Source organism: Periophthalmus magnuspinnatus, chromosome 13 (assembly GCF_009829125.3).
Source record: "Periophthalmus magnuspinnatus isolate fPerMag1 chromosome 13, fPerMag1.2.pri, whole genome shotgun sequence".
Classification (NCBI taxonomy): domain Eukaryota; kingdom Metazoa; phylum Chordata; class Actinopteri; order Gobiiformes; family Gobiidae; genus Periophthalmus; species Periophthalmus magnuspinnatus.
Window position 1 is genome coordinate 5022053 of NC_047138.1, and position 21208 is coordinate 5043260.

Below are 21208 nucleotides of genomic sequence, written 5' to 3' on the forward strand. Positions count from 1 at the left end.
TTAAAATCCCAGGTTTTTGTTACTAATCCTATCACACTAATTGTAAAAATAATGAGATGGATCGAGTAGTGTAAAATATGTTTACATTCAGTACCTGTTGGAAACACCAACTCTAATCAGACTTTCCTTTGGTCCGCACAATCATGTGTTTGCCTCTACCGTGGCAAAGACATGCCATGATTGCCAAAACAAGGTTGTTAGTCTTTTTAATTTCATATGAGTAGGTATTTGCACCAATGTCTTTTTTTAAACTGTGAAATACTGAAGTGAAACCCTATAGAAGATTTGTACTTGCTGCTAAAATATTTTAATGTTAACATTAATTAAGTGAAACAAGCATATACAGTTAATACTCTACAACACTGAAACAGTATTGAATAATGCCATTATAATTTGTTGATATTATTTGCCTGTCTTTAGCTGGTGGGTGTTAAATGAAAAGGAAATTGGCACTGTCATTTTTCTTTTGCAAATGTTTTATACACCTTCAATTTGACCTTGTCTGATCTAACTGCACTGATGTGACTATTCCTGCCTTTGTTGTTGCTATATGCCAGTAAGAGGCCATTCTTGTAGTTTCTCTTGAAATGTGCATTTATTGTGGAATTGAACGGTCCAGCATGTTTTGCCATAATATGTAGTGTCTATGTTACATTTATTTGCCATAACTGTTTTGTACCATATTGCACAATGCCATACACTGCACATTTTGTAAAATTTTGTCTTTTATTGTACAAACTGTAGTACATCTCAGCACTTTGCTTTTATATTTTAGTTATATCTTTGTTAAACTGGCTGACATTATCTTTTGCATTTGAACCTAGATCCAACATGTTACTTATTGTTAATCTCTATTAACTTCATGTCTATAAAACAAGAAATACAATGCCCATTTGTGTGCACTCTTTTGTGTCACCCCATAGACTGTATAAAGCATATAATATTTATAAATACAGTCTATGGGAGGAGCTCGGAGTAGAGCCGCTGCTTCTTCACATTGAGAGGAGCAGCTGAGGTGGCTCTGTTCAGGATGCCTCTTGGACACCTTCGGGTCCCACCGGAGGAGCTGGAGGACATGTCTGGGTGTCTGGGGTGAGGAAAGTCTGGGAGTCCCTCCTTAGACTGCTGCCCCCGACCCGGCTCCTGATAAGCGGAAGAAAATGGATGGATGAACATACAGTCTATGGTCGCCTCTATTTAAATTAAATACAATATTGCAAGTCTAAGGTCACATTTACCTTATAAACCACAACATTTTATTTCCTGCATTGTACATAATTACAGTGTGATTTTTATGCTTATTTTTATTCCGATGATGACAAAAGCTAAACTTCTTATTTGTATTTATTTTCATTTCCATGTATTTATTTTTGTTAGACTATCATTGCGTTGCGTTTATCACTATAGAACTGCAACTCCCATCAGCCCCTGCGACTGTTTACTACATGAGACAGTCTGCAGCGCTGTCTTCTGCACTGGCTCCGCTCTTCGTCTTAAAAACACTCGTCTTTGTATGATAATAAGCTTATTGTCAGTCAGACTGAAGGCTGTCTGCAGGAGCGTCTCTGGAGTCACGTGCTGTCAACACCTCCGTGGATTTGCTGACAAACTCATTCTCATTTCCTCTTCTTGACGGGACAGTCACGCGTCATCTCGGAGCTCACGAGATGAACTTCGTTGTTATGATTAGAAACTAAAACTCCACAGTCCACTCAGTTTGACAGACGACAGTAGAGATGAGGCCCGGGACATTTGGGCGTTTGGATGGGATTTGGATTGTGGCTGTCTGCATCTTGACGCTCTGTCTAGGATCTCTACACGCCATGGCGCTCAAATCTAAACTTTTAACAAGGTTTGGAGGGCAGACTAACACCAAAGATAGCCAAATAAGCTATAAAACTCTGTACATTGACCAAAAGGTGAGTAAAGAGAGGTTGGGGCAGTATTTTTCATTGTATTTCATTGTAATATTTCAAGGATGTGTCTTATTAAGCTGTGTGTGGCTCTGTACATTTACCCCACAGACTATATGCTTCATCCTTATGCTTTATATGCTGCCATTATGTTATTTAAACCCACACTAGTTCTATAATATCTCAATTAAGTAGCTATTGCTTATGTGCAGTGGCTAGACAATGAGTACTTCAGATGACTTCCTGTAGTGAAAAGTTCTGCTCCTGCTACTACTGTAATATCCTGTTGGCTGTCTGCCTTTAGAGGTCTTTAAGGGCCAAGTGAATGTAAAGAGAGCATAAGTCTGCAGGCTTCTTTTAAGCTATACATTGCCGATGAAGCAAAACTTTTCATAGAGTCGTATTTCAAGTCGTGTGTGTGGCATTTAAGCACAGCTGCAAGACTTGGCTTGTGAACTTAAAGTCAAGTCACTGCACTGGGTTTGCTTAGAATGAAGGGAAAAACAAGAAGACAGTAGTAGCTTAGGTATATAGTGTGCCTAGATATGTAAAAGTGGGTTTCTAATTCAATTATTTGCTTATTTTGTAGTTAAATTGAGGCTGTGTTTACAATATTTATGATTATATACAGTGATGTTTTTTTCAGACAGAGACAATCCACTGCACCTGGTCCAACTCAACCCACGGCATCCTTTTTGATCTAGTTTGGTCTCCTTTCATTCACATCACTTTGAGCTCGTCTGCTTTTACTGACAGTTACTTAAAGCATTATTTTTGATTATTAAACTACAAAACTCTATAACTCTATATAACACTTTACTCCACCCTCAATCAAACAGGATGCCGGGAAGAGCACAGCCACTAATCAGTTGATGTCTGCAGGAAATCCTCTCGAACACCCTCTGCCCAACACAATGAATGGAAGTGTCTTATAGCATCCTTCTCACAGACTAGACCACAGAACCCCTCCTTGATTTATTTTTCTCACACTTTTGCCTCATATCACATAACATATACAGTGCAATTTGCATGAGTAAAGCTATAGGTCAGCATCAAATTAACATAACTTTTCACTACCACTACCTTTTCACCACATGGGGGCAGTAGTCATCAATGTCTGCATTACTTATAAAACTACTAGATTTGTGATCAGCATATTAAGTGGGTGCAAGAGACACTCATCAGACTAGTGTTGTTTACGATGTTGGGTTATCAGTGTAGTAATGATATTAAAGTTGTATATTTGTCAGCTGAAGTCTGTAATTCTATCTGGACACCTAATACTTCTGCGGAGGAGATGCAATTTAATATTCTCCCTCCTCTTACAGATTTTTTTGTTGACAGGGGGTATTACATGTGAGCCAGTGTTCTGCCAACCTCCATTTAAACAGTCTCAAGGCCCCCTTACACTTTAAAGCACTGCCAAACACTAAAGAGTCGCGGGCTGAATGAACACATTGAGGCCCCAGAATCTTTTAGCTGTCATTGGCTCATAAAATTGCTGCCTCTTTTGTTTCCTCTGAGAAGAGCTAGTGGGTGAGAAGAGTGGAAAAAAAGCACTAAAAACATTTTGTATCAGGCACTGGAGGGGTTTGAGTCAGTGGATAACTCTGGCATGGCCTCAGCCTCATGGGGTCGTTCTCGCTGTGAAGTTGTTGTGATTCGTTTTCCTTTTGTCTGCATGAGAACACAGGAAGCAGAGTTGAAAAGCGAAGATACCCCAGAATCCCAGAGGTTTGATCATTCCGAGAACGCAGTTAAAGTGGAACTAATGCAGCTTCCCTTAAACTGGCACCAACATTTTTCATACAAATTGGGGCTAATTACACAGAAAGTCTGACCTCAGAGTTGTCATCTCACAGCCACATATCAGGAGCAGGGCCAAGCCTTTCATCACAGCAAGTCCACTACACTGTATCTACACAACAAAGCAGATATTATTAACATATTCTATTGTTTGTGAATTACAATAGTTCATATAAATACTAGGGGAGCGATGAGACATAAATCCCACAGTACAATACAAGGCACACTACTGGGTCCATGGAAAAGAAACAAAAAAAATAATAATTTCTCGATATTTCTTTAGGACTAGGCTCTAATAATATTCAGAAGATATTATGACAATCTAACAGAACTATGTTAATGCGTGTGTTAAATGTATTAGTTGAGGTTTAAGTATGAATCACTCCCAGGGATGCAAAAATTTACTCTACATTTCTATCATCAAAACAACATTCACAATTATATCAATGTTTTGATATAGTTAGATATAGTTTAAACATAATTGAATACATATTAACTTTACTTATATATTAGGATATTTTTCTTTCAGTAAAAACTTTTAGCTATTATCATTATTTATTATGATTATTTACTTTTTATTACTTTGTATTTATTATTTATGTTCTTAGTCTTGGGACATTTTATTGAAAGTCAATAGGTTTCTGCATATAGTATCAAGGAGGACCAACAATTGAGTTATAAATTCTGCTTTGATATGAAAAAGTAATCCAGTTAGCTAACATGGATAAATGAAAATTGTTCTGGTGGACTGGGGTCTAATGTCACGGCATTTTCCATATTGAGAAGACAAATGTTAAAAGCAGAGAAGACAAAGGAATTGAGTTATACTAAACCATTTTCTTTTTTCCAGATTGATCATTTTGGATTTCATGAAGATGGCACTTTTAAACAGCGCTACCTCCTTTCTGACAAGTACTGGCACCAACCTGGAGGTCCTATTTTGTTCTACACTGGGAACGAAGGCGACATCACCTGGTTCTGCAACAACACCGTAAGTCTCAGGAAATTGTATTTGTCATTTTCGAGTCAAAAGTGTGGTATTTTAACACGTTTGAGTTTTGCAGGGATTCATGTGGGAGGTTGCAAAGGAGTTGGGCGCCATGCTGATTTTTGCAGAACATCGTTACTATGGAGAATCTATGCCATTTGGGGAGGCTTCATACAGTGTAAGCCACCACATACATGACACTGTCAAGAACACAGTGAAATATTGTGATTTTTAGTATATAACTACAACATACAAAGATCAGAAAAGGCTTCATACTAGAAATTTAGTGACAGTTCAAAATTGCAGAACTGATAGTTAGCTGACATTTCACAGTGGCATGCAGCACTTTCATTTACTCGTTTGTATAACCATTATAACATGGTTAAAAATGTATAAAAGTTAAATATACATAATATGTCTCCCGTTTATTTTCCCATATTACGTGTGTACTCTTTTACTCACAGGACAGCAAACATCTGAACTACTTGACCTCAGAGCAGGCACTGGCAGATTTTGCAGTTTTGATTAAAAACTTAAAAAGCACTATACCCGGAGCCCAACAAAGTCCTGTTATTGCAATTGGAGGTTCTTATGGAGGGATGCTCGCGGCCTGGTTTAGAATGAAATACCCAAATATAGTCGTCGGGTAAGTAATGTTTTCTGATATGTTGATGTATGTCCTTTTTTTTAGGAAATGAATCACTGCTTTCATCATCATTATGCTTTCATCAATAGACAGAAAATCTTTGGATCATTTTCAAAGGCATTGTCTGCCAGTATTCATATTAAAAAGTAGGGTCTTTCAGATTTATAATTGCTATGCCTGTACCAGAGGTAATGCATATATATTAAGTTTGAAAAATAAATGTGAACTGACTTTGTGTTTCAGAGCTCTGGCAGCCTCAGCTCCAATATGGCAGTTCCCTGGTTTGGTGCCATGTGGAGCCTTCCACAAAACAGTAACTCAGGACTTTGCCAAAAGTGGCTATAACTGTGAAGTGAACATCAGAAAATCATGGTCGGCCATAAATAATATTTCTTCTACTGGTATGTTTTTTCAATATTTAAACATTCAAACTAATATTGAGGCTTTTAGTGAGTTAAAAGAGGGTCAATTGACTTCATAAAAAACAGCACTAGTTGTAGGTTTTAGCAGCTTGCTGAACAGGCAGTACCGAGTCTAAGGGCCAGCAAGGACAGCTTGAGAAACTGAATGTGTAGGATCCTTAAAATTTACAACCTGCATAACTCACAGCATTTCAGAGATTTGGTATTCCACTCAGGTTCGAAGAGAGGCACTGCACTTAATTCTCTGCTGAGAGCCCCATACATCATGCTCTACCTGTTTCTTATACTACCGAGCACAGAAAGACACTGCTGCTATTGCAATTGCAATTGCAATTTGCTTCATGAGTAAAATACTCATGAAACAAATGTAATTTTCTATCCTAAATTTGCATACTTGGATGAGTAATTGGTGAAATACCCAGTCTCCACAAAAATTCAGAGATATTTTACTGTAATAACATTTGCAATTAATCTATTTCACCAGTATAGGAACTCGTATTGGATTTGTAATTGTGCAACAGACAGAAGCATTTTGTCACTGTTCCAAAAGATGAATTGGCTTGGCAACTGAGTCTGTACATTTAATATTGCAGCTGATTTCCTGGGTACCAATCGGCAAGACAAAGCAAGTACAATCCTACAGCAGTTTGCCATTTTCAATCAAATGTATTTTACTACTATTGTTTACCTCAGCATATTAGAAATGTGACATAGATCTAGCCCCTAACTGTTTTAATTCACATTTTGTGTATGTTTTTAAGCATCTGGTCTCGAGTGGCTGTCAGTGGAATTTAGTCTCTGTGATTCTCTCAAAAACAAAAATGATGTGGTGAGTTTCAAAAACTGGCTCCAGGAAACGTGGGTGAACCTGGCCATGGTGGACTATCCGTATGAAGCCAACTTCCTCCAGCCACTCCCACGATGGCCAATCCAGGTACTGCAACACAAAAGGTTTAAGAGATTTCTCCAGCTAGACAGCAGAAATACTATTTATTAATTTGTTTTTAGTGGAATATTTAATGCTGCACAATTATAACTTCATATGGCTTGTACAAAACAAAATATTACATGTATATATCATACTGAATAGGGAAATGACATTTATCTTTATGTCCTGGTGTTGACTGCCTGCTGAGCACTCTGAACATGTTTAGACATTAAAGTAGATTCAGCGCACTTTTATTTTTGAATAGTGTTTTTCAGTGCTTAAAAGCATCCATTGTGGCCTGACTGTCTCTCCTTAATTGGACTGAATGAGTGATCCAGCCGATTGTGTTACAAGTGTTTGTTGTGGTCTTTGGAGCTTTAGTTTACCACAGCTGTCAATTAGGTTCATCAATATTCATAAGGATCTGGTTCTATTAGTTTGGTTTGAAGTATTCTTTAGATGAGCAGCTACAAGTAATCCTGCTTTCTTTTCTCTTCTTGTACCAATCGCCCTTTCATTTACACACTCCAGCACATCTCAGAGGTCTTCTCTTATGGGACCCAGTAAAGGGACGTTTGCCCAGTGTGGCTTTTGGGCCCATTATACAAAGGGTCAGTGCTCCTACTTCAAAAGTGCTGTAACAAATACTGCACTACCACACTGATGGTACACATGGTATGAAGGACAAGGCACTTTCACTGCAAATAAGATTAAAATCAGAACTTAATACATACTTCATCTCATTAAAATTGGCAAAAAACTTGATGTAGCACAATCAGGTGTTAAAAAAAAAAAGAAGATGGTTTGATTTCTTAAGCCTTGCTGCTGTAGTCACAAATATTTGCCAGTACTGAAATTAAAATGTTTTCTTTTTGTTTTTTTTTAATCCATATGAAAAAGTAAAGTTCACAAATTAACTTTTCACTTTAGTAAGAACTTAATCCAAACATGAAAAAAACAAACACTGGAAAATATAAATGAATCTGTGGCATGATCGTGTAAACATACAGGTATATTTTTATCCTAATTGTCCTACTCCTATTTTTACTTATCAGTCCGTTCAAAAAGCCAAATCGCTGTGAGGACAAACTGAGAATGACAGAGCGGTGCATAGTGACTGGGGCAGCTTAGAAAAATTATTATTGGCTAATATTTTTCCCCTTCCTAGTTACAAAAGGGAAGAAAAACGATTTACTGCGTACTACTTTGGCCACTTGCACCGCAGTTTAAAGCAGCATATTATTACAGTAGTTCAACATACGTCCTGTAAATGTAGGTTATTTTCATGTTTGACGTCGATCTCGTCTCAGTGTGATTCTGATTTCCTCGGGCGCAGACTTGTATTCAGCCTCTCTCAGTACATCACGTGCATAAACTACATTGTGCTATTGACCTTGATCCTAACAGTTTGAATACATCACCAGTCCCCCCACATTGAGCACGCCTCCCACTAACTTCATATATTTTTGTTTAGCCTCTGAATAGCCCCAGGTGCATTGTATTAGCTGAAACAAACACTAAAAGGCCATTTAAAGATTTTTGGCAACCTGTCTGTAATGTATGCGACCCCTATGGGTGGTTTAAGCGGTTTAGGCCATGGGTGCAAAGAGAAGCTTTTTTTTTAATGACAAAGCTAATGTGATTATCTGAGTGAGTGTGAGAACGGGCTATTGAAGGCTTAAAGCAGGGAAATCTGTTGGCAGAGATGAATGTATACGGCTAATCCTATCTGAAAAGTACGGAGAAGATGCTTTGGAGATGCTGTTGTTTTTTTCCGCACTGCAAATCTTAGATCGGACATGTCTGTGGCCCTCCTCATCCATCGACCACCAACTCCTCCCCAGGCTGACACACAAAAGCCCTAGTAACAGACTCAGGGGTCCAACCTCCAAACAAGAGAGACCACTTTTTCTACCCGCACAAAAAGCATACAACAACGGCCAACTCTGCCACTGCCACCATAACAACACGCACCAGATTCGCACAAAGCTCAAACTCAAATATTAGTCGATGTCTAGAGAAATCATGTATGGTTAATCAATGTAGTACCAAGGAAAATATTCATTAAGCTAAAAAAGTAAAGGAGTTCTAGGCAAATACTTCAGAGTGGGTGTGTGAATTGCCAAGATCGGTGCAATAAATTCAGGCTCATTCAATTGTGTATGCAAATTAGGCGCCACCAGAGTTTATGTGAAAAACACTTTGTGGGCCTCTTGGAAAGCATGTTGCCAACAGTAAGAATTGACTTGTGAAACATTGGCACACTATTTTGACATTATTGTAAGTAGTTTGATGTAGGGTTGTCAAGTATTAAAAATAAATCAGATACTACGATACTTGATTCTAAAACTAGTATCTACATATTTATTTGGATAGTTTAGAGTCATTTAGAGCACATGTCAAACTCAAGGCCCGTGGACTAAATGTGGCCCACCATGTCATTTTACGTGGCCCACGACAAGGTAGTTTAAAAGGTACGATCGCCTTAAAATGTCAGTTTATCAGGAGATGTGAAGTTATACACCCATATTGTTTACATTTATGGACATACATATGCAATATTTGTAACCTGAATAAGTAATAAATACAGAAACAGTTAATGAACAAGTTAAAAAAGTAGTTTATTTTACACTACATCTGGCACTTTGAGAGGAACCATTTTGCTGATGTGGCCCTTGGTAAAAATGGATTTGACATCCCTGATTTAGAGCATCAAAACTAGCATTAGACCAAAACTGTAATAAAAACAAAATAAGCCACAAGCTGCTGAATGTCAATACAGACCAGTTATTTTAAGTTAATGATTGTAATATACTTTAAAATGTCCTCTTTTTGTTTGTCCCTTTTGACCTTGTTGTAGGTTGTGTGCAAATATCTCTCTATGGATTCCACGGCATCAGAGAAACGTCTGCTGAGCGGTGTTTCTCAAGCAGCAAAAGTGTACTATAACTACACTGGAAGCTCCTCCTGTCTCAACATCTCTCAGACAGCGACAGGCAGCCTTGGCGTTTTGGGTTGGTTCTATCAGGTATGTGCTGATGATTTTTTATTATTCTATTTCTGTTTTGATATAGTTTTAGTTATATTATTATGTTTTAATACTTGCTTTTTGTTGTAAATGTGTAACACTGATTTCTACTGTATTTTTAAGCACTAACTTTTCAGGTAAAAGGTCGTCACTTTCTGTTCTGCATGGAGATGTTCTTGCTTTGGCTAAAAAGGTCCACAGTATAGTATCATTAAACTTAGTTGCCTACTTGTCACCAGGCCAAGTTATAGGTTTGTGGAGTTGCGAGCCTGTTTACAGTAAGAGTACATGTTTTTCAAGATGGTGGACTCTCAACCAGTAACGTTGCATAGTGCAGAATTAGGGTTTGGAAGATGTTGAGATTGCATCACGACTGACCCTCGTCCTGGTTCCTCTGCAGGCCTGTACAGAGATGGTGATGCCCATGTGCACAGACGGAGTGAATGACATGTTTGAACCAGAAGAGTGGAACTTCCAGGCTTTTTCAGACGAGTGTAAATCCATGTTTGGAGTGAGGCCTCGAGCAGACTGGGCAGAAGTAGTTTATGGAGGCAAAGACATCAGCGCACATAGCAACATCATTTTCAGGTGACTGCCAACTACCAGAAAAACTAGAAATATCAAGATTAAATCTATAATTGTGATCATTCAGGTCACAATATAACAGTAATACTACTCTCCAAAAAGTAAAGCTACACGTAAACATATTTTTTGTGTGGTTGTTTTGTCAGATTAACAGAAAAAAACAAATAAAACACACAAAAAAAACTGGTCACATACTCAAGGAATGGTAACTGTAATGGTATTGAAAGAAAATGTAGTATTTCCCAGTTGTTGGCCACTAAAATCGCAATATTAGACTGTTCCAACTGTCTCAACAACTAGTGCATGTTGATGTTAAACCAGAATAACACACAACTCCAAACCACAAATCTATTGGTTAATGTTTTTGGCTACATCAGTCCTACTTTCATGTTTTTCTTGTACAACAGTAACGGAGGCCTGGATCCGTGGTCGGCTGGAGGAGTGACGCACAACATTTCAGAGTCTCTGGTTTCCATTCTGATTCCTGACGGAGCGCACCACTTGGACTTGCGCTATAGCAACAATCTCGACCCCCCCACGGTGAGAGTGGCCCGAGCTTTAGAAATCAAGTACTTTAAAGAGTGGATCAAGAAGCAGAAAAGAGCTCACCGATCCCACTTAAACTCTAGACTCTAACAGCACAAAGCATCATGGGAAATAACCGATGATGCCAGTTAAGTTTTTGTATTTTTGACAGTGACACTGTACTGTTTCTGCTTTAGCCAAAGATGTAGTTTTTTATTTTTTTTATTTTTTTGTTTCTAGACATGCTTACAAATATATTCTCTCATTGCCATTTCTAAATCCTTCAGAATCAGGTAATATTTAGCTGTTCAATCAACACTTTTTGCCTTTGTTTTATGTTGGATGTTTACACAACTTATTATAAAATCAGCAAGACTACATTGGCAACCTGACGATCACTTTTTGTGTGATCTAAAAGCATTTTCTGTGAACCAAAGATAAAATAGGAGTGTGAAATATTGTGGTTATGTGTATGCAATATAGATTAGATTCAACAAAATTATGCAAAATGTCTCTACCTCAAATTACTGCTCTCGACTCAGACTTGTTTTTGCTACTACTGAAGAGAATGTCTTTCGCACAATGTGTCATAATTTGTTACCTTTTCCAATAAAGCTTTTTAAAATTATCCAATTAGTTTTGTGTTTTAATCATAGACTCAGATCAGTCTACTCTGTGCCACATCTTGCACAGACCAAAGCTGATTTTTACAGCCTTTGACGTCTGGCAGGAACAATTGCGTGTTTGAGATTTAATAAAAAGCCAATCGGAGGAGGCCAATAAAGTAAGTGGTAGGAGGTTATTGCATCTTTGCTGGCTGACCTTACCCCTGTGGACTGACCTGTGGGATTCCCCTTGGCTCGTATTCATTGAACTCGACACCATTAAAACGCTCTGAATTAGAGCAGCAGGGCAGTCCATAGACCCCAGTCTGTTGCCCCCTGCCAGTAATATTATTAATACAGCTCCCGGGGAGAGAAAAGGTGGATGAGAGGTTAAAAGTGAGAAAAAGTCTTTTGTAGTTCACAGAGAAGTCACCAGGTTTTTTTCAAGAAAGAATTTAAATGTCTTGACAGTTTAAGCCTAAAATTGACCTTGTCCTGTTTTTTCAGCTTTAAATGTTGGCATCCTCTTCTACAACACCAGAAACATCTTAAATTACAACTGCTTTTGAAGCTTTTTACTAAAAACATGTTATTTTTTTATTCCAAAAGGCGAATATGAGACGAAGAAGTTGGAGCTGTCATTTTAGTTACGAAACTGTTCTTTAGGGATTGTTTTTTTGTATCACTTATGACAACAATGCCTCAATTCTTAAATTATCCAAGGTTGGGACTGGCACAAACCTCAGAGCTTTCAAAGATTAAATGTTTAACTATTGGTTTATTGTACACAAATTGCACACAATAGGACTGTACTATATATTGCAATTGAATTTGAACTCAATCTAGTTTGAGTAGGTGAAATTATCAAATTGCTGTATTTTCTTATTGGAAAAAAGCTTCTAATCCTGTAGTTTTTATACTTATACAAACATGTTCTGAAATGCATAGAATTATTTAATTAGTTTAGCAGTTTATACTCCAGTCTTTACTCATATGGTCACGCTCTTAAATGTGTTTTAAATGAGCACTCGGAACAGAACTTTTTATACAAATCTAACCGTAATCGCAATAAAATGTGTTTTTGTTTGTTTCTTTTATAACCGTGCAGCCCTAATGTCTTGACTGGTATGTGAGTTGACTCCCTAATACATAAAAAACTGGGCTCTAAACTTTGCTCCAGGCCTGAGTGAATCCCTGATGACCCTGTGTTGTGAGGAAATGTAGCTAAACATGGGGGAGGACATGCCGCTGTAGCTGCACTGCTTTAACTTTTCTCAGGACTTTGAGAGGCAATTAATTTTACCAGCCTTTTCTAAGTCTTTGACACCAGCCATCAATCAACGCTGTTATTGGTATTCCTTCAACCCTTAGCTCTAGTACGTCCCGGGACACTGGAGGGGACCACACACACCAGAAAAGGAAGAGATTAGACCCAGAGCACACCCCGTCCCACATCCCCCAACTGCACTTGGTGCTGCTGAATAAGTGGATTCTTCAAGACAGATGGATGACTGGTAATGTTTAACAATATGTAAACAATATGACACAGGTCTTTACTAATTAGTGGTGAGAGCATTGTAATGATTGTCTCTAGTACAGGCCAGGGTAGAGTCCTGTAAGTGCATCTGGGCTAAATACTGCAACAACTGTGAAGAAGAGAAGATAGAGCATTTAAAAAAAAAAAAAACTAGTCAAAAGGTTAAAATGCCAGTATAGACTTTGTGCTTATTTACGCAGGACATTCTATTGTGGCAAAATAAATAAATACAAAAATAAACAAATACAAATCAACAAGACTGCACTTTCCATATCTCTGAAACTGCCATTACAATTAACAATACAACATACAATATTCTATCTTTTGAATGATCCTCAACTCCTCAAAATGTTGTTGGTTAATAAAAAGCTGAAACTGCATGAATAGCTCAAAACAGATTGATTTCTGACAGACATATCATTCTAAATCGTTATGCACAGAGCATCAGGTGGCAGATGATTTGCTGTGGGCACCCCTAAAGGCAAGACAAAGAAATAAATAAACTCAAATAACCTCAAAATATCACTTTTCTTCTCTTTAAATTTCTAAACTTGCAGTCACAGCCCCAACCCCGTGCACCCTCTCAGCCCTTTAAGCAACAATAGAAAGTTGTTTCCGGGCTCCGTGCGTCAGCCCCTGTGATGTGAATGACCCACCAGCACAAAAGCCAGAGCCCGTCATCCACCGCAGAAAGAAGGGGATATGGGTGCCATGACTGTGGTGATGTCACTTTGTCCAAACGTGAAAAAAAGAGAAGCAGACAAAATCACTTCAGGCAGGCGTTAAGAAGCTGCTTTGAGACGTTCACAACACCTAACACACAGTTTCTCGCCTCTCTTACACTATAACGGTATGGAAGATTTAAAGAGACATGAGTTTGGCTCCAACTTGTGGTATACAAACAGGAAGTTGTTATTTCAGCATGAGATAAATCCCATGTTTACTATTATCACTGTTTAAAAATGTACAAAAACTTTTTCTTTGTTCTTGTTCTTCCAGCCACAAACCAGTGTTAGATCTACACTCATTCCAATCACAACCTCCCAGTGAACAAAATAAAAGAAAAAATGAAACTTTTTTCTTATTTTTTTGACAAAATATCACATCTCTGCGTGCGTTAACTTCAAAAAAACAAAACACCTCTAACACTTCTGTTACACTTCTGACAGTCACTTTCACAGCACATAACATTTGAACTGACAATTTCACAATAAGACTGTTAGAGACATTATCTATTATGAACAGCTTAGACCAAGTGCGAGTTATTGTTTACAACAGCAGCTTCATAGTCGGGATTTCTTAAATTCAACATTTCTTCTGGCACACTGAGCCCAAACTGCACTTTTTTATTCCCCTTTAATTTAACAGCTCCGGCAGCTTTTCTAGTTAAATCGACTGTTCATTATTGAGACCCATTTTACGAAGGGGCTGTGAGGTGCAATTTAATGAATCTCTGGCACAAAGCTCCCTTTCACTGCTGGCCCAAAGAATAGGGGCTATTTAGACCCTGTAGGGCTTTATGTCAAAGGCAGCCCATAATAGTTGTCAGGCCGAGGCAGAAATTCCCACTGGCCTGGGAATGCACAAGAAATCAACTTTTGCCATGAGCAGATTAAGACACAAGTAAACTGTTGGGGAGATCCTCCTAAACAGTGGCATCTGTTCGGGCGAAGTCATTTTCCCACAGAAGGACGAGTTATCACCGTTACTGTAGCCTTGATAAGCTCGAGTGCTCGCAAAGTAATAAGATAATTGTAACACTAAACACAAAAATGGCCTGTATTTTTCATACTATATAAACATTACATTTGTTTTTCAGTTTGAACTCTAATTCACGTATTTAAAATCCCGTAAAGACTTCAAAGTTGTTACAGTAATATTCTCCCATTACATTAAAGGGTTTTGTAGCTCTATGTGTACACTTAACTATACAGGAGTTTTGACAGAAGTTATTGTGCTCATCTCAGCAGGGAGCCGCTGACAAATCCCTCTTGGATGCAGGTGGTCTGGCCCAAGCAAAGAGTTAAGTCCCGCGGCCCCATTAGCCCCTCCCCTTTGATGTTCTGACATCACTAGCCCCGCCCCCTGAAAGATCTCCCTCACGCCAGGCCAGTTCTACTCTGTTTACAGGAAGCACATGAGCTGCATCAGGATCAGGTGGAGATAGAGAGATGCTTTGAAGGGGAAACATATCGGTGTGTGGATAACAAAGGTGTACCTCAAGTGTCACTTCTGGGCCCGCTAGAGTTATGGCTGTGCAGGCTGCAATCATGAACCCGCAGTTTTTGAATTTCTGCTTTCCCGGTTCAGTGATGGAGTATGATGTGGAGAAAAGTCTGGATGATAGCAGTATCTTGGGTGAGGCAGAGACTGAGGAAGACTACAAAGAAACCACCAGGGATCTGCTCAGCTTTATAGACTCAGCCTCCAGTAACATCAAACTGGCATTGGACAAGCCAGTCAAGTCGAAGAGAAAAGTCAACCACAGGAAGTATCTCCAAAAACAGATCAAAAGGTGCACGGGGATCATTGCACTGAGCAACGCCGCAGAACCACCACCGCCGGGTAAAAGGCACGGGTCTCCCCCCATGGCCCAAACCAGCAGCACTTTGCACACTAAAAACCTGCCTAAACGCGATGGGGTCCACGCCAACCTACAGAGCAAAAGCCTGGCAGCTCTGTTCAGCCCCGTGCAGGATGTCAGAGGGGGCGACAAAGCCAAAAAGCCACCCCTCCGGCATCGCAACCTGCCCCCATCTTTCTTCACAGAGCCTGCCAACTGCTCCAGAGTCAGCCCCACAGCCGGGACAATGCTAAAGGAGTTAGAAAGAGGAAACGCAGAGCATGTAGACTTCTTTGAGCTGTTAGGCCCGGATTATAGTAGCATGGTGAGTGAGCAGGACCTTTATCAAACTTTACCAGTTCGCGAGCACTCGGAGATGGGAGGATTGGAGACGACGTCCTATGATTCGCAGCATTTAGTTGGAAATCTTCTGTACTCTGCTGAGCCCAAACTCACAAACACACAGGCACCTGGATTCTGTCACTCGGACGCCACCTCTGGGCCCATAGAGGACGGTTCACTGTGCACTTTGGCCTTCCCCAACTTCTTCACTGACTGCTCTATACCTCAGGTCACTTATGACACAAGTGGTGCATTCAGCAGGCCCAATTATTCTTCTCTATGAGACTACGGAGACTATTTCATATTTTTGTAGTAGCAAATGGAGCTGGATTTCTACATATCACCTTACTTTCCTACCTAAGCAGAAAAAAAAACAATGACATGACAGTTGACGCTCTTTAGTTACTGCTATAAAATGTTCCTCTTATAGCCTATAATGTACTTGACATGAAAAAGCCTTGTAGTGTCAATTTGTTTTCACTGATGAGATTGCTGCTTCATGATTTGTCTCAAAATGAAGGGAGAATGAAGTTTCTCAATGTTAGATAGATAAATGTATGTATCTTTTTGTAAAGAACTGAATGTACTGTAAAATACAAGATAAATAAAGCTGGTCTTTATTGTAGATGTCTTCATAGCCTATAAATGTAATAGACAAGCAACTCATAAAGTGGGTTAAAAAAAACAAAAAACTTAAAATCCATTAAATCAAATGAGTCAAGTGAAAGTTTTTACCTTTTTGTATTTATTTATTTGGCATATATCATAAAGCATTTTGCATGTGCACTGTTTTTATTCTCTCATCAGGACATCAGTCGTAGCAGTAGATTTTTATAAACTGTAAATATTCTCTCAGAATAAAGAAAAGACTGCAAGACCACATCTAAAGTACAGCATTAGAGCAGGCATAGAATAATCATTACACTTTTTTATCTAAATTCTGCTGTACTTGTTCTACTTTTAGCAGCATTAATAGCAGTATAACTCATACAGATCTAAAACTACTGCTTCAAATGCCTGGCCTGACAGCCCCGCAGCCCCGTGATGACTGGACCTTAGCTGACCCCTTCTGTCCTGTAGTCCTGAGCCTGTGGACCCCTGAGCCCTACACCTCACCTCTGTCACCTGCCCACATGGCACCCAGCATTTCCCCAACTGTCAATGTCCCAGTAACAACTTGGAGACTTACTTAATTGTTTGCACATATCTATGAGTCTGTTCATCCCTGCTCCCTTTAGGCTCATGCAGTTTTGTACAGTGCCCTGACAAATAACTAAATACACAATCAAATAAATAAAATTGTTACAACTCATTAAGATAGCTAGTTATTGCTCTACATTTTAGGAAATAATGGGGAGAACAAATAAGCCCAGCTGTGATCAATAATTTGGTTTTAAGTTTTGTTCTGCATAATTTACTTTTTTGACAGTTCATATCTTGAGTCCTGTGTGATGTATTGTGAGTGTATATGTGTGTGTGTCTGTGTGTGTGTGGCAGCTATCTCCAACTGACCTACATAATTCCACTTTTCTCAGTGCACACAAAACACCACAGTGCCCCATATCCCCACTAGATGGCAGTGTCCCTCTATAGGACAGCCACTGCCACCACTCCCATGCATAATGAAAGTCATCCCCATGTCATGAGAGAGATTATATCTAAAGGAGTATAGTGCTTTGAGCCCCAGTGGTACTTATAAGACAATATAATAAACCGATCTTGGGCCACAGTTATACAAACAAGCAATACGACGATTAATTTTGCATATTAAAAATGATGCTAAAATGATCACACCCTTTGTTGTAGGTTGTTTATACCAACACGAACCCTTGCTCTTTCCTATTCATGGGTCTGTTTCTGTTTAAGAGATTTTAAGGGCTTTTTCCCCATTCAAAAGATATAATATTTTGCTTTAAATTGCTAATCGCTATGGCAACGGCCCTAATGACTCATGCTTCTGAAAACTATGGATAACTGGCATTGTTCCTAGGTTAATGTTAGCAGGGGACACACAACTCCTATATGCAATCAGCATGCACAGAAACCATATAGATTTCCTGTCCATGAGTAGCTAGTGGTTGATATATCCAGATTAACTTCCATGGAGCCACAGTATCCAGCTTTGATTTAAGGCACAGAGGAGATGTAATGTTTGTCGAAGTGATTAGCAAGATCCAAGCTGGCACCGACTTGAATAACAAGTGCCAGATATCTAGGTAAACTTAGATAATGTGTGGTACGGCATATGGTCCCTGCAATGCAAATACGTGTATGTGAGAGATTGGACGTGCTGTATATATAAACATAAGGCACACCGGGATATTGCGGCAGGGTGGAATGAACCAAGAAAAACCTATGCATTTTAGAGTTGTTTTCTTGGTTGCGGGCTGGAAATGGAGTATCTATCCATACTTGGCCCAGTACTGACCTTTCAAAGCCTTCATCTTTGTGTCTTGTTAACACCAGCCGGCACACAGCAGATTCACAGTTCTGTCCAGGCCTCCTCAGCAGCACAGCAGTGAACTCTGTAGACCTAAGACGGGTGGAGAAAATAATAATATAAAAGTCATAATAACACAAGTTAAATGTTATTAAATGAAGTATAGTTTTCAAAGTAGAGGATTCATACTGATCTAATGTTGTCAGTTTCAGATTCCTGTTACAGTATATCCAACATTTTGTCATTTTTTGACATTCAGAAAGCCATGGATACAGGTCACACAGCATAGTACAGTAAAGAAGGAATATTGCATTTATGTAAACATGCACTATATCATATATTGTGAAACTAAATTAAATGTAGTTGGATTGAAAGTTAAGGTCACGATGTGTTTCTTAGTAACATCTCACCACCATAATATGAGAATGGCCAGCAGTTACAGCATTGGACCCTTATAATCCTATGTTATATAACTATTCTGAAATATTCTGACTCTCTGGAAAACATCTTAAAGCCTATTCCCATGCTAACAATAAAAATAGAATAATATTATAAATGTAAATCCCTCTGCTGAAAATTGTTCTTGTGTTTAGTGTGGGAGGATAGACATGTGTAACCGGAACTATAATATAATTAACATTAACATAGTGTTGGACTGGTAACACATAGACTCTTGCACTGGCAGTTTCTATCTTCAGGATGCTTTGATGCTTTTGCTACGCCTATAGGTACTTTTTCTCTCATCATAAAAATGTTGTATGTTCTGCCATCTTCAAGGCCTCACATACAAAGGGATTTGCTCACAGTAAACAAGGTCGGCCAAAGAGATATGAGCCTTGCTGTTTTTCAGTGTTGAGCTGCGAGCCCCTTCACAGCGATAGCAGTAAGTATCAGGCAGCATTAATGTTACATCAATAATGCATTTGTGCCTGTGCCTTTCATGTCTATGGAAAGTGAGATTCCTCCCAAAAAGACAATTTGCTTTAAGCGCTGAATATTTTCCCTGCATGTATTTCATGTCTCAACGCTTTCCATTTAAGACTGCATTCGTTTTCAGTAGACGCTCTGTTTTGCTCCTCGGGGTGTTGTGGGGATGCTTGCTTACATCTGTGTGTTTTTGACAGTGTGATAACAATAGCATACTGTGACACAAGTCCAAGCTACATTAAAGGTAAAACTGAACTGTAAACCACTGCACACGTTAACCATATTGACACACACTATCTGATCCTTCAGATTAATAAACATTAGATCACACGCTATGCATAAGGGGATAAGCGGAGCCACTTTAAATATTACTTTAGGCTTATGGCCACATTTTGGGAATGTGTGAATATGGGGATTATAAGCTTTTAAGATAACGAAACAATCCATGTATGCGGTGAAGTCGAGTAACATATGATTTCAGAAATGTATTTTTTGTTTTTCATCAGTAAATGCCACGTACATTAAGCTAAAAGTTGATATAAAAAATGAAAAAAGGTAGCCTGCATGAATTTAAAACAGCAAAAATAGATATAGTTTATACTTTGTTCTAGTTCTAGCAAGTTGTTCTGTTCTAAAATTAGCATGCTATCTTATTTTTACTGTGGTGCATTTGCTTTCATTGGTTTGTAAAGGTAAAAAAAAAAATATTGAATACATATTAGCATAAGAATTATCATGTTTTTGTACCAGTATATTTACACTTTATGAACCTCACTACAGAGGAGACTCATCCTATCTGACCATGCAGCTATTTTCAAGCGGCCTATCTTCCTGAAGTCACGCCCGGTGCTCTAATGCTTTTACATGTAACTTCCCCAGGTTGCTCTTCTTATCTCCGGTCATGCTCCATCAGAGCGGCTGCCACAACTTTGAGGCTTTATGACCAAGAAAGTTGCAAACAAAATGAGCCATTGGACAAGGGACTAGTGCTCTGGTGAAAACTCCAAAATACCAGTCTTAAATTTAGGGATGATGTATTGGTTTGGACGTGTTTTAAAAATTGTCCTTTTTTATCACAACTTAATATTTATGTAAATGAGTTTTACATCCATCACAGTAATTTCAAGTTATTCATGTAAGCAGATGATATAACTTTGGCTCCTCTATTATACCAAACCTGTTTATTTTATTTTATTTTATTTTACCTTTTAAACAAAATCCCTGTTTTTGAGGAAAAGTTCAAATAAAAACTTGCGTATCAACTTTTTCTCTTTGTGAACTGCGTGGCTGGTGCTGATCTGATAATAACAAACAACAAATTAACTTTTATCCAATTTGATTTTGTTTTGTTACTCACAGTTTTTTTAAAGATCCTGTGATCCTATTTTCCACTTTCTCACTCCAAAGCTTGCAGCATTGATATACATTTCTAGTCTCTTATGAATAAAATGCATAACCAAACGATGGCGGGAGAAACCTAAGCAATAGGCAAATAAATTGGACTTATGACCAACTATATCTTATCTGAAAACCTTACAGTATAATACACACACATTTCCATTTTATCCCAACAGTGACTTCATATCATAAGGTTACAAGGACATTTTCACAGTTTATTTTCCAGACACAAGCTGCTCCTACTATCAAAACATGCACTCCCAGTTGAAGGTGACACAGTATTGCATAGTATTGCTTTATCTCTTTGTTTTTCGCTGTAGCTCAGACCGAAGCTGGCGTCCCTAACTAGAAACCCAAACACTTCAACTCTCATTAGCCCTGATGATTTCCATAAAAGGGTGACATCATCACAATCCTGATTTATTAATACAGTGTGCGTCTCATCAAACATATGTCTTAGTTTGAATATACAGTTTTGTGAATAGTTTTAGATGTGAAAAATGCTGCAATCTTTTCTCTATTGTAATGAGGAATGTGATAATCAGCAATGGTCCA

General features: G+C 38.5%; 2 protein-coding genes across 2 annotated transcripts; both read left to right on the plus strand.

Annotated features, from left to right (window-relative positions):
• Positions 1 to 1432: 1432 nt before the first annotated feature.
• On the plus strand, positions 1433 to 11467 carry prcp (prolylcarboxypeptidase (angiotensinase C)). Its single transcript, XM_033977237.2, has 9 exons — positions 1433 to 1919; positions 4570 to 4710; positions 4784 to 4885; positions 5172 to 5353; positions 5597 to 5754; positions 6537 to 6709; positions 9564 to 9731; positions 10132 to 10319; positions 10724 to 11467. The coding sequence occupies exons 1-9, from the start codon at positions 1737 to 1739 to the stop codon at positions 10950 to 10952; spliced, it is 1524 nt and encodes a 507-aa protein (XP_033833128.1). The 5' UTR covers positions 1433 to 1736; the 3' UTR covers positions 10953 to 11467.
• A 3482-nt stretch (positions 11468 to 14949) lies between these two features.
• On the plus strand, positions 14950 to 16458 carry LOC117380389 (protein FAM181B). Its single transcript, XM_033977195.2, has one exon. It carries the CDS (start codon positions 15233 to 15235, stop codon positions 16169 to 16171), a length of 939 nt encoding a protein of 312 aa, XP_033833086.1. The 5' UTR covers positions 14950 to 15232; the 3' UTR covers positions 16172 to 16458.
• The last annotated feature ends 4750 nt before the right edge of the window (positions 16459 to 21208 follow it).

What these genes read in the sequence shown, in the direction of transcription:
- prcp (XM_033977237.2), top strand. Translation starts at nt 1,737, where the DNA reads ATGAGGCCCGGGACATTTGGGCGTTTGGATGGGATTTGGATTGTGGCT. An exon ending in TTGGGGAGGCTTCATACAGT is followed by an intron (nt 4,886 to 5,171) that starts GTAAGCCACCAC and finishes TTTTACTCACAG; the next exon opens with GACAGCAAACATCTGAACTA. An exon ending in AAATAATATTTCTTCTACTG is followed by an intron (nt 5,755 to 6,536) that starts GTATGTTTTTTC and finishes TATGTTTTTAAG; the next exon opens with CATCTGGTCTCGAGTGGCTG.
- LOC117380389 (XM_033977195.2), top strand. Translation starts at nt 15,233, where the DNA reads ATGGCTGTGCAGGCTGCAATCATGAACCCGCAGTTTTTGAATTTCTGC.